At 41.9% G+C, this 12,140-nt stretch overlaps 1 protein-coding gene across 1 annotated transcript in view; it reads right to left on the bottom strand.

The window, feature by feature from the left end:
* Positions 1-2,430: 2,430 nt before the first annotated feature.
* LOC135535125 (cytochrome P450 3A27-like) overlaps positions 2,431-12,140 on the bottom strand; it is an 82,388-nt gene continuing 72,678 nt past the window's right edge. The window contains exon 13 of the mRNA XM_064961848.1: positions 2,431-3,325. Coding sequence (XP_064817920.1) covers positions 3,200-3,325 — 126 coding nt within the window. The 3' untranslated portion in view covers positions 2,431-3,199. The remainder of the gene's footprint in view (positions 3,326-12,140) is intronic.

Raw genomic sequence — 12,140 nt, 5'->3', positions numbered from 1 at the left:
ATTGGTTTCCCTGGCTGTTATATGGCTGCTAGTAAATGAATAGAAGACATTCACTGCTTTAAACCTCCAGTTTAATCGCTTTACACTGATCCCACCGCGGACCTAATATCCATCTGAAAATGGCGTCCAATGGTCTGTTTTGTCAACGAGTTTAAATTATTCCAAACACTGGTGATAACCAGATGATCCCAATAATTTAGCGAGTAAACGATGCCCTCTTCTGGTATGTTGTATTGCGAACTGTCTGTGGGACTCGTTGTTTCCCTATTAACTACTGAGTGATACAGTAAAGTCAAAGACGAAATTAACCGCAATACACTGGTCTCAAATATATTACCATAACTAGGCAACACAGAACCACGGCGGACCCATTGTTAAAATGAGAGGCTCTTCACCATATTAGAAGGTGTCCCACTGCAACGTGCCTAGCTCCGCCTACTGGGGCGTGGCTTATGGAGCGCTCTTTGAAATAAACGCTCGTTTCGTTATATATGTGCTTGATTAGGGCCGGAGCTGTCCAGAGCGCCTTACCGATACTTCTATTGATTGTGGGTTCCTCTATTAAACAAAGTAGCCTATAACCAGTCCAGATTGACACCCAGCAAATGTTAGAATTCATTACTGCAATGACCCTTCAGTGCGCGTCGTGTGTGCGGTGTGTGTGCGGTGTGTGTGGTGTGTGTGCGGTGTGTGTGCGGTGTGTGTGCGGTGTGTGTGCGGTGTGTGTGCCTGTTATCCGACGGGAGAGATCCGCGACATTTCAGCAGCATGTATAAAATGATGACTGGATAGCCAACTCAAAACATAACGTGTAGCAGTTCTCTAACTGAGCATTAATGTCCCTTTAGCCGTTTGACCGGAAGTGTATAGCCGAAATAAATCTGCACGGTTGGAAAACTAGGTTTAAACAGTAGCAATGTAATTGGGACACCGTTAAAAAATATTTCAAGAATAGCCAAATTGACAAAAAACCTGCTGTGCATAGACCTCACCTGAAACACGAATATTTGAGCTTTATATACAGTTGAAGTCAGAAGGATACACACACCTTAGCCAAATACATTTAAACTCAGTTTTTCATAATTCTTGACAATTAATCCTAGTAAACATGTTTTATGTCTGTTAGGATCACCACTCTATTTTAATGTGAAATGTCAGAATATAATAGTAATAATAATATAATAATAGAGAATTATTTATTTCAGCTTGTATTTCTTTCATCACATTCCCAGTGGGTCAGAAGTTTACATTCACTCAATTAGTATTTGGCAGCATTGCCTTAAACAATTTAAACTTGGGTCAAACATTTTGGGTAGCCTTTTCACAAGCTTCCCACAATAAGTTGTCTGAATTTTGACCCATTCTTCCTGACAGAGCTGGTGTAAGTAAGTCAGGTTTGCAGGCCTCCCTGCTTGCACAAGCTTTTTTAGCTCTTCCCACAAATGTTCTATGGGATTGAGGTCAGGGCTTTGTGATGGACACTCCAACATCTTGACTTTGTTGTCCATTTTGTCACAACTTTGGAAGTATGCTTGGCGTCATTGTCCATTTGGAAGACCCATTTGCGACGAAGCTTTAACTTCGTGACTGATGTCTTGAGATGTTGCTTCAATATATCCACATTATTTTCCCTCCTCATGATGCCATCTATTTTGTGAAGTGCACCAGTCCTTCCTTTGCAGTAAAGCATCCCCACAACATGATGCTGCCACTCCTGTGCTTCACGGTTGGGATGGTGTTCTTCGGCTTGCAAGCGAAGTGAATTCACCAATTTGTAAGTCGCTCTGGATAAGAGCGTCTGCTAAATGACTTAAATGTAAATGTAAATGTACTTGCGGACTATTGCTTGTACAGATTAATGTGGTACCTTCAGGCGTTTGGAAATTGCTCCCAAGGATGAACCGATATGTGGAGGTCTACACTTTTATTTCTGAGGTCTTGGATGATTTCTTTTGATTGTCCCATGATGTCAAGCAAAGAGGCACTGAGTTTGAAGGTGGGCCTTGAAATACATCCACAGGTACACCTCCAATTGACTCAAATGATGTCAATTAGCCTATCAGAAGCTTCTAAAACCATGACATAATTTTCTGGAATTTTCCAATGTGTTTAAAGGCACAGTTAACTTAACGTATGTAAACTTCTGACCCACTGGAATTGTGATACAGTGAAATAATCTGTCTGTAAACAATTGTTGGAAAAATTGTGTCATGCACAAAGTAGATGTCCTAACCGACTTGCCAAAACTATAGTTTGTTAACAAGACATTTGTGGAGTGGTTGAAAAACGAGTTTTAATGACTCCAACCTAAGTGTATGTAAACTTGTGTTGTGTGCCTCCAATCAAGTTGATTTGTGAATTTTCTTAAAGAGATTGGTTTAGATGAAGAAATTTGAATATAACACGGAGCTGATAAATACACAGACGGCCTTGTTCATTAGTGTGATGATTTTATTGGTTTGTGATGATTAAAGTTAAAACCAAGCAGCTGCAGGGATCATCAACAGACAGTAAAGATTTTATTTTGGAATGACTGGACAGCAGAACACCCAGAGGAACAGAATGAGAGTACAGTTCTAGAGAACACCAGCTAGAGTTCTACATTCTAGGAGAATTACAGCCACCAGCCACCAGTGTGCAGGATCCAGACATGACATCATGCCATGGATTTAATACCCCTGGTGTTTAACTTTAACAAGACATGTACCTCTAATGCATCCATAGTATTTCTATCTCTCTGTTATCTGGTGGAAATGGGTTTCTGAGTCCTACTCAAACCAAGCATGAGACTGAGACCAGGATTCAATCCCAGCGCTTTGTCAGCTATGTGCCATTTTAAAGGTAATTTCTGATTGATCTGACATATGCAACATTTATCGTGAATGCAGTTCTTATTATCATATTATATTAATTAGCCTATTGAATCCAAGCCTGAATATTCAGTAGCCTATAGCAGGGTCAGGATAAGGACTGAATATTCAGTAGCCGATAGATAGATAGAAAATTTGGCAGCACGTCCAACCGGCCTCACAACCGCAGACCACATGTAACCACACCAGCTCAGGATCATTAGCGGGGTGAGGGGGCGTGCAGAGAAGTATTTCTGTCTGTAGTAAAGCCCTTTTGTGTGTGGGGGGAGAGAGAGAGAGAGAGCGAGAGGGGGGGGGGGTACTACAGGGTAGGGTGCTACTGCATTCGGTCATGTTGTTGGACTTGTCAGAGAGGTGGCGGTGGTATTGCTAAGGGTGTTGCTACGGGACTCCAGCCTCAGTTTGATTGGTCGTTTGGGCATCAGCAAACCCTGCTTGTCCATCTCCAATGGGATCTATAGAGGAAAACAGAACAGAACATAACCCTGGTTGTACATCTCCAACAGGATCTAAAGAGAATAAGAGACCATGTTAAAACAGGTGCTGACCATGTAAAACAGGAAGATGTTAAACAGGTGGTGACCATGTTAAAACAGGTGGTGACCATGTTAAAACAGGTGGTGACCATGTTAAAACAGGAGGTGACCATGTTAAAACAGGAGGTGACCATGTTAAAACAGGTGGTGACCATGTTAAAACAGGTGGTGACCATGTTAAAACAGGTGGTGACCATGTTAAAACAGGTGGTGACCATGTTAAAACAGGAGGTGACCATGTTAAACAGGAAGATGTTAAACAGGTATTGACCCTGTTAAAACAGGTGCTGACCATGTAAACAAGTCCATGTTAAACAGGCGGTGACCATGTTAAAACAGGAAGTGACCATATTAAAACAGGAAGTGACCATGTTAAAACAGGAAGTGACCATGTTAAAACATGCAGTGACCATGTTAAAACAGGCGGTGACCATGTTAAAACAGGCGGTGACCATGTAAAACAGGCGGTGACCATGTTAAAAGAGGTCCATTTTAAAACAGGTCCATGTTAAAACAGGTGGAGACCTTGTTAAAACAGGTGGTGACCATGTTAAAAGAGGTCCATGTTAAAACAGGTGGTGACCATGTTAAAACAGGTGGTGACCATGTTAAAACAGGTGGGGACCATGTTAAAACAGGAGGTGACCATGTTAAAACAGGCGGTGACCATGTTAAAACAGGCGGTGACCATGTTAAAACAGGCGGTGACCATGTAAAACAGGCGGTGAACATGTTAAAAGAGGTCCATTTAAAAAAAGGTCCATGTTAAAACAGGTGGTGACCTTGTTAAAACAGGTGGTGACCATGTTAAAACAGATGGGGACCATGTTAAAACAGGAGGTGACCATGTTAAACAGGTGGTGACCATGTTAAACAGGTGGTGATCATGTTAAAACAGGTCCATGTTAAAACAAGTGGTGACCATTTTAAAACAGGTGGTGACCATGTTAAAACAGGTGGTGACCATGTTAAAACAGGAGGTGACCATGTTAAACAGGTCCATGTTAAAACAGGTGGTGACCATGTTAAAACAGATCCATGTTAAAGCAGGCAGTGACCATATTAAAACAGGCGGTGACCATGTTAAAACAGGCGGTGACCATGTTAAACAGGTGGTGACCATGTTAAACAGGTGGTGACCATGTTAAAACAGGTCCATGTTAAAACAGGTCCATGTTGAAAGAGGTGGTGACCATGTTAAAACAGGTGGTGACCATGTTAAAAGAGGTCCATGTTAACAGGTCCATGTTAAAACAGGTCCATGTTAAAACAGGTGGTGACCATGATAAAACAGGTGGTGGCCATGTTAAAACAGGTGGTGACCATGTTAAAACAGGTCCATGTTAAAACAGGTGATGACCATGTTAAAACAGGTCCATGTTAAAACAGGTGGTGACCATGTTAAAACAGGTGGTGACCATGTTAAAATAGGTGGTGAACCTGTTAAAACAGGTGGTGGCCATGTTTAAACAGGTGGTGACCATGTTAAAACAGGCGGTGACCATGTTAAAACAGGCGGTGACCATGTGAAAACTGGCGGTGACCATGTGAAAACTGGCGGTGACCATGTGAAAACAGGCGGTGACCATGTTAAAACAGGTGGTGACCATGTTAAAAGAGGTCCATGTTAACAGGTCCATGTTAAAACAGGTCCATGTTAAAACAGGTGGTGACCATGATAAAACAGGTGGTGGCCATGTTAAAACAGGTGGTGACCATGTTAAAACAGGTCCATGTTAAAACAGGTGATGACCATGTTAAAACAGGTCCATGTTAAAACAGGTGGTGACCATGTTAAAACAGGTGGTGACCATGTTAAAATAGGTGGTGAACCTGTTAAAACAGGTGGTGGCCATGTTTAAACAGGTGGTGACCATGTTAAAACAGGCAGTGACCATGTTAAAACAGGCGGTGACCATGTGAAAACTGGCGGTGACCATGTGAAAACTGGCGGTGACCATGTGAAAACTGGCGGTGACCATGTGAAAACTGGCGGTGACCATGTGAAAACAGGTGGTGACCATGTTAAAACAGGTGGTGACCATGTTAAAACAGGTCCATGTTAAAACAGGGTCACCAGGTGATGACCATGTTAAAACAGGTGGTGACCATGTTAAAACAGGTGGTGACCATGTTAACACAGGTGGTGACAATGTTAAAACAGGTGGTGACCATGTTAAAACAGGTCCATGTTAAACAGGTGGTGACCATGTTAAAATAGGTGGTGACCATGTTAAAACAGGTGGTGACCATGTTAAACAGGTGGTGTCCATGGTAAAATAGGTGGTGACCATGTAAAACAGGAAGATGTTAAACAGGTGGTGACCATGTTAAACAGGTGGTGACCATATTAAAACAGGTGGTGACCATGTTAACACAGATGGTGACAATGTTAAAACAGGTGGTGACCATGTTAAAACAGGTCCATGTTAAACAGGTGGTGACCATGTTAAAATAGGTGGTGACCATGTTAAACAGGTGGTGACCATGTTAAAACAGGAGGTGACCATGTTAAAACAGGAGGTGACCATGTTAAACAGGTGGTGATCATGTTAAAACAGGTCCATGTTAAAACAGGTCCATGTTAAAACAGGTGTTGACCATGTTAAAACAGGTGGTGACCATGTTAAAACAGGTGGTGACCAAGCTAAAACAGGTTCATGTTAAAATGGGCGATGACCATGTTAAAACAGGCGGTGACCATGTGAAAACAGGTGTTGACCATGTTAAAACAGGTGGTGACCATGTTAAAACAGGTGGTGACCAAGCTAAAACAGGTTCATGTTAAAATGGGCGATGACCATGTTAAAACAGGTGGTGACCATGTTAAAACAGGTGGTGACCATGTTAAAACAGGTCCATGTTAAAACAGGTCCATGTTAAGACAGGTGATGACCATGTTAAAACAGGTGGTGACCATGTAAAACAGGTGGTGACCATGTTAAAACAGGTGGTGACCATGTTAAAACAGGTGGTGACCATGTTAAAACAGGTCCATGTTAAAACTGATCCATGTTAAAACAGGTGGTGACCATGTAAAACAGGTCCATGCTAAAATAGGTGGTGACCATGTTAAAACAGGTGGTGACCATATTAAAACAGGTGGTGACCATATTAAAACAGGTGGTGACCATGTTAAAACAGGTGGTGATCATGTTAAAACAGGTCCATGTTAAAACAGGTGATGACCATGTTAAAACAGATCCATGTTAAACAGGTGGTGACCATGTTAAAATAGGTGGTGACCATGTTAAAACAGGTGGTGAACATGTTAAAACAGGTGGTGGCCATGTTTAAACAGGTGGTGACCATGTTAAAACAGGTGGTGGCCATGTTTAAACAGGTGGTGATCATGTTAAAACAGGTCCATGTTAAAACAGGTGGTGACCATGTTAAAACAGGTGGTGACCATGTTAAAACAGGTGGTGGCCATGTTTAAACAGGTGGTGACCATGTTAAAACAGGAGGTGACCATGTTAAACAGGTGGTGATCATGTTAAAACAGGTCCATGTTAAAACAGGTGGTGACCATGTTAAAACAGATCCATGTTAAACAGGTGGTGACCATGTTAAAATAGGTGGTGACCATGTTAAAACAGGTGGTGACCATGTTAAAACAGGTGGTGACCAAGCTAAAACAGGTCCATGTTAAAACAGGCGGTGACCATGTGAAAACAGGTGGTGACCATGTTAAAACAGGTGGTGACCATGTTAAAACAGGTCCATGTTAAAACAGGGTCACCAGGTGATGACCATGTTAAAACAGGTCGTGACCATGTTAAAACAGGTGGTGACCATGTTAAAACAGGTGGTGGCCATGTTTAAACAGGTGGTGACCATGTTAAAACAGGAGGTGACCATGTTAAACAGGTGGTGATCATGTTAAAACAGGCACATGTTAAAACAGGTGGTGACCATGTTAAAATAGGTGTTGACCATGTTAAAACAGGTGGTGACCATGTTAAAACAGGTGGTGACCAAGCTAAAACAGGTCCATGTTAAAACAGGCGGTGACCATGTTAAAACAGGCGGTGACCATGTGAAAACAGGAGGTGACCATGTGAAAACAGGTGGTGACCATGTGAAAACAGGTGGTGACCATGTTAAAACAGGTGGTGGCCATGTTAAAACAGGTGGTGGCCATGTTAAAACAGGTGGTGACCATGTTAAAACAGGTGGTGACCATGTTAAAACAGGTCCATGTAAAAACTGATTCATGTTAAAACAGGTGGTGACCATGTAAAACAGGTCCATACTAAAACAGGTGGTGACCATGTTAAAACAGGTGGTGACCATATTAAAACAGGTGGTGACCATATTAAAACAGGTGGTGACCATGTTAAAACAGGTCCATGTTAAAACAGGTGGTGACCATGTAAAACAGGTCCATACTAAAACAGGTGGTGACCATGTTAAAACAGGTGGTGACCATATTAAAACAGGTGGTGACCATATTAAAACAGGTGGTGACCATGTTAAAACAGGTCCATGTTAAAACAGGTGGTGACCATGTTAAAACAGGTGGTGACCATATTAAAACAGGTGGTGACCATATTAAAACAGGTGGTGACAATGTTAAAACAGGTGGTGACAATGTTAAAACAGGTGGTGACCATGTTAAAACAGGTCCATGTTAAACAGGTGGTGACCATGTTAAAATAGGTGGTGACCATGTTAAAAGAGGTGGTGACCATGTTAAAACAGGTGGTGACCATGTTAAAACAGGTCCATGTTAAACAGGTGGTGACCATGTTAAAACAGGTGGTGACCATGTTAACAGGTGGTGTCCATGTTAAAATAGGTGGTGACCATGTAAAACAGGAAGATGTTAAACAGGTGGTGACCATGTTAAACAGGTGGTGACCCTGTTAAAACAGGTGGTGACCATGTTAAAACACGTGGCGACCATGTTAAAAGAGGTGGTGACCATGTAAAACAGTTGGTGACCATGTTAAAAGAGTTGGTGACCATGTTAAACAGGTGGTGACCATGTTAAACAGGTGGTGACCATGTTAAACAGGTGGTGACCATGTTAAAACAGGTGGTGACCATGTTAAAACAGGTGGTGACCATGTTAAACAGGTGGTGACCATGTTAAAACAGGTGGTGACCATGTTAAACTTGTGGTGACCATGTTAAAACAGGTGGTGACCATGTTAAACAGGTGGTGACCATGTTAAAACAGGTCCATGTTAAAACAGGTGATGACCATGTTAAAACAGATCCATGTTAAACAGGTGGTGACCATGTTAAAATAGGTGGTGACCATGTTAAAACAGGTGGTGACCATGTTAAAACAGGTGGTGGCCAAGCTAAAACAGGTCCATGTTAAAACTGGTGGTGACCATGTGAAAACAGGTGGTGACCATGTTAAAACAGGTCCATGTTAAACAGGTGGTGACCATGTTAAAATAGGTGGTGACCATGTTAAAACAGGTGGTGACCATGTTAAAACAGGTGGTGGCCAAGCTAAAACAGGTCCATGTTAAAACTGGTGGTGACCATGTTAAACAGGTGGTGACCATGTTAAAACAGGTGGTGACCATGTTAAAACAGGTGGTGACCATGTTAAAACAGGTGGTGACCATGTTAAAACAGGAGGTGACCATGTTAAACAGGTGGTGATCGTGTTAAAACAGGTCCATGTTAAAACAGGTCCATGTTAAAACAGGTCCATGTTAAAACAGGTCCATGTTAAAACAGGTGTTGACCATGTTAAAACAGGTGGTGACCATGTTAAAACAGGTGGTGACCAAGCTAAAACAGGTTCATGTTAAAATGGGCGATGACCATGTTAAAACAGGCGGTGACCATGTTAAAACAGGCGGTGACCATGTGAAAACTGGTGATGACCATGTTAAAACAGGTGGTGACCATGTTAAAACAGGTGGTGACCATGTTAAAACAGGTCCATTTTAAAACAGGTCCATGTTAAGACAGGTGATGACCATGTTAAAACAGGTGGTGACCATGTAAAACAGGTGGTGACCATGTTAAAACAGGTGGTGACCATGTTAAAACAGGTGGTGACCATGTTAAAACAGGTCCATGTTAAAACTGATCCATGTTAAAACAGGTGGTGACCATGTAAAACAGGTCCATGCTAAAATAGGTGGTGACCATGTTAAAACAGGTGGTGACCATATTAAAACAGGTGGTGACCATTTTAAAACAGGTGGTGACCATGTTAAAACAGGTGGTGATCATGTTAAAACAGGTCCATGTTAAAACAGGTGATGACCATGTTAATACAGATCCATGTTAAACAGGTGGTGACCATGTTAAAATAGGTGGTGACCATGTTAAAACAGGTGGTGAACATGTTAAAACAGGTGGTGGCCATGTTTAAACAGGTGGTGACCATGTTAAAACAGGTGGTGGCCATGTTTAAAGAGGTGGTGGCCATGTTTAAACAGGTGGTGATCATGTTAAAACAGGTCCATGTTAAAACAGGTGGTGACCATGTTAAAACAGGTGGTGACCATGTTAAAACAGGTGGTGGCCATGTTTAAACAGGTGGTGACCATGTTAAAACAGGAGGTGACCATGTTAAACAGGTGGTGATCATGTTAAAACAGGTCCATGTTAAAACAGGTGGTGACCATGTTAAAACAGATCCATGTTAAACAGGTGGTGACCATGTTAAAATAGGTGTTGACCATGTTAAAACAGGTGGTGACCATGTTAAAACAGGTGGTGACCATGTTAAAACAGGTGGTGACCAAGCTAAAACAGGTCCATGTTAAAACAGGCGGTGACCATGTGAAAACAGGTGGTGACCATGTTAAAACAGGTGGTGACCATGTTAAAACAGGTCCATGTTAAAACAGGGTCACCAGGTGATGACCATGTTAAAACAGGTCGTGACCATGTTAAAACAGGTGGTGACCATGTTAAAACAGGTGGTGGCCATGTTTAAACAGGTGGTGACCATGTTAAAACAGGTGGTGACCATGTTAAACAGGTGGTGATCATGTTAAAACAGGCACATGTTAAAACAGGTGGTGACCATGTTAAAACAGATCCATGTTAAACAGGTGGTGACCATGTTAAAATAGGTGTTGACCATGTTAAAACAGGTGGTGACCATGTTAAAACAGGTGGTGACCAAGCTAAAACAGGTCCATGTTAAAACAGGCGGTGACCATGTTAAAACAGGCGGTGACCATGTGAAAACAGGAGGTGACCATGTGAAAACAGGAGGTGACCATGTGAAAACAGGTGGTGACCATGTGAAAACAGGTGGTGACCATGTTAAAACAGGTGGTGACAATGTTAAAACAGGTGGTGACCATGTTAAAACAGGTCCATGTAAAAACTGATTCATGTTAAAACAGGTGGTGACCATGTAAAACAGGTCCATACTAAAACAGGTGGTGACCATGTTAAAACAGGTGGTGACCATATTAAAACAGGTGGTGACCATATTAAAACAGGTGGTGACCATGTTAAAACAGGTGATGACCATATTAAAACAGGTGGTGACCATGTGAAAACAGGTGGTGACCATGTGAAAACAGGTGGTGACCATGTGAAAACAGGTGGTGACCATGTGAAAACAGGTGGTGACCATGTTAAAACAGGTGGTGACCATGTTAAAACAGGTGGTGACCATGTTAAAACAGGTGGTGACCATGTTAAACTTGTGGTGACCATGTTAAAACAGGTGGTGACCATGTTAAACAGGTGGTGACCATGTTAAAACAGGTCCATGTTAAAACAGGTGATGACCATGTTAAAACAGGTCCATGTTAAACAGGTGGTGACCATGTTAAAATAGGTGGTGACCATGTTAAAACAGGTGGTGACCATGTTAAAACAGGTGGTGGCCAAGCTAAAACAGGTCCATGTTAAAACTGGTGGTGACCATGTTAAAACAGGTGGTGACCATGTTAAAACAGGTGGTGACCATGTTAAAACAGGTGGTGACCATGTTAAAACAGGTGGTGACCATGTTAAAACAGGAGGTGACCATGTTAAAACAGGAGGTGACCATGTTAAACAGGTGGTGATCATGTTAAAACAGGTCCATGTTAAAACAGGTCCATGTTAAAACAGGTCCATGTTAAAACAGGTTTTGACCATGTTAAAACAGGTGGTGACCATGTTAAAACAGGTGGTGACCAAGCTAAAACAGGTTCATGTTAAAATGGGCGATGACCATGTTAAAACAGGCGGTGACCATGTTAAAACAGGCGGTGACCATGTGAAAACTGGTGGTGACCATGTTAAAACAGGTGGTGACCATGTTAAAACAGGTGGTGACCATGTTAAAACAGGTCCATTTTAAAACAGGTCCATGTTAAGACAGGTGATGACCATGTTAAAACAGGTGGTGACCATGTAAAACAGGTGGTGACCATGTTAAAACAGGTGGTGACCATGTTAAAACAGGTGGTGACCATGTTAAAACAGGTCCATGTTAAAACTGATCCATGTTAAAACAGGTGGTGACCATGTAAAACAGGTCCATGCTAAAATAGGTGGTGACCATGTTAAAACAGGTGGTGAGCATATTAAAACAGGTGGTGACCATTTTAAAACAGGTGGTGACCATGTTAAAACAGGTGGTGATCATGTTAAAACAGGTCCATGTTAAAACAGGTGATGACCATGTTAAAACAGATCCATGTTAAACAGGTGGTGACCATGTTAAAATAGGTGGTGACCATGTTAAAACAGGTGGTGAACATGTTAAAACAGGTGGTGGCCATGTTTAAACAGGTGGTGACCA

Source organism: Oncorhynchus masou, unplaced genomic scaffold, assembly GCF_036934945.1.
Source record: "Oncorhynchus masou masou isolate Uvic2021 unplaced genomic scaffold, UVic_Omas_1.1 unplaced_scaffold_446, whole genome shotgun sequence".
Taxonomy (NCBI): domain Eukaryota; kingdom Metazoa; phylum Chordata; class Actinopteri; order Salmoniformes; family Salmonidae; genus Oncorhynchus; species Oncorhynchus masou.
Note: the sequence above shows the minus strand (reverse complement) of the source record. Positions and strands in the feature narration are given on the sequence as shown.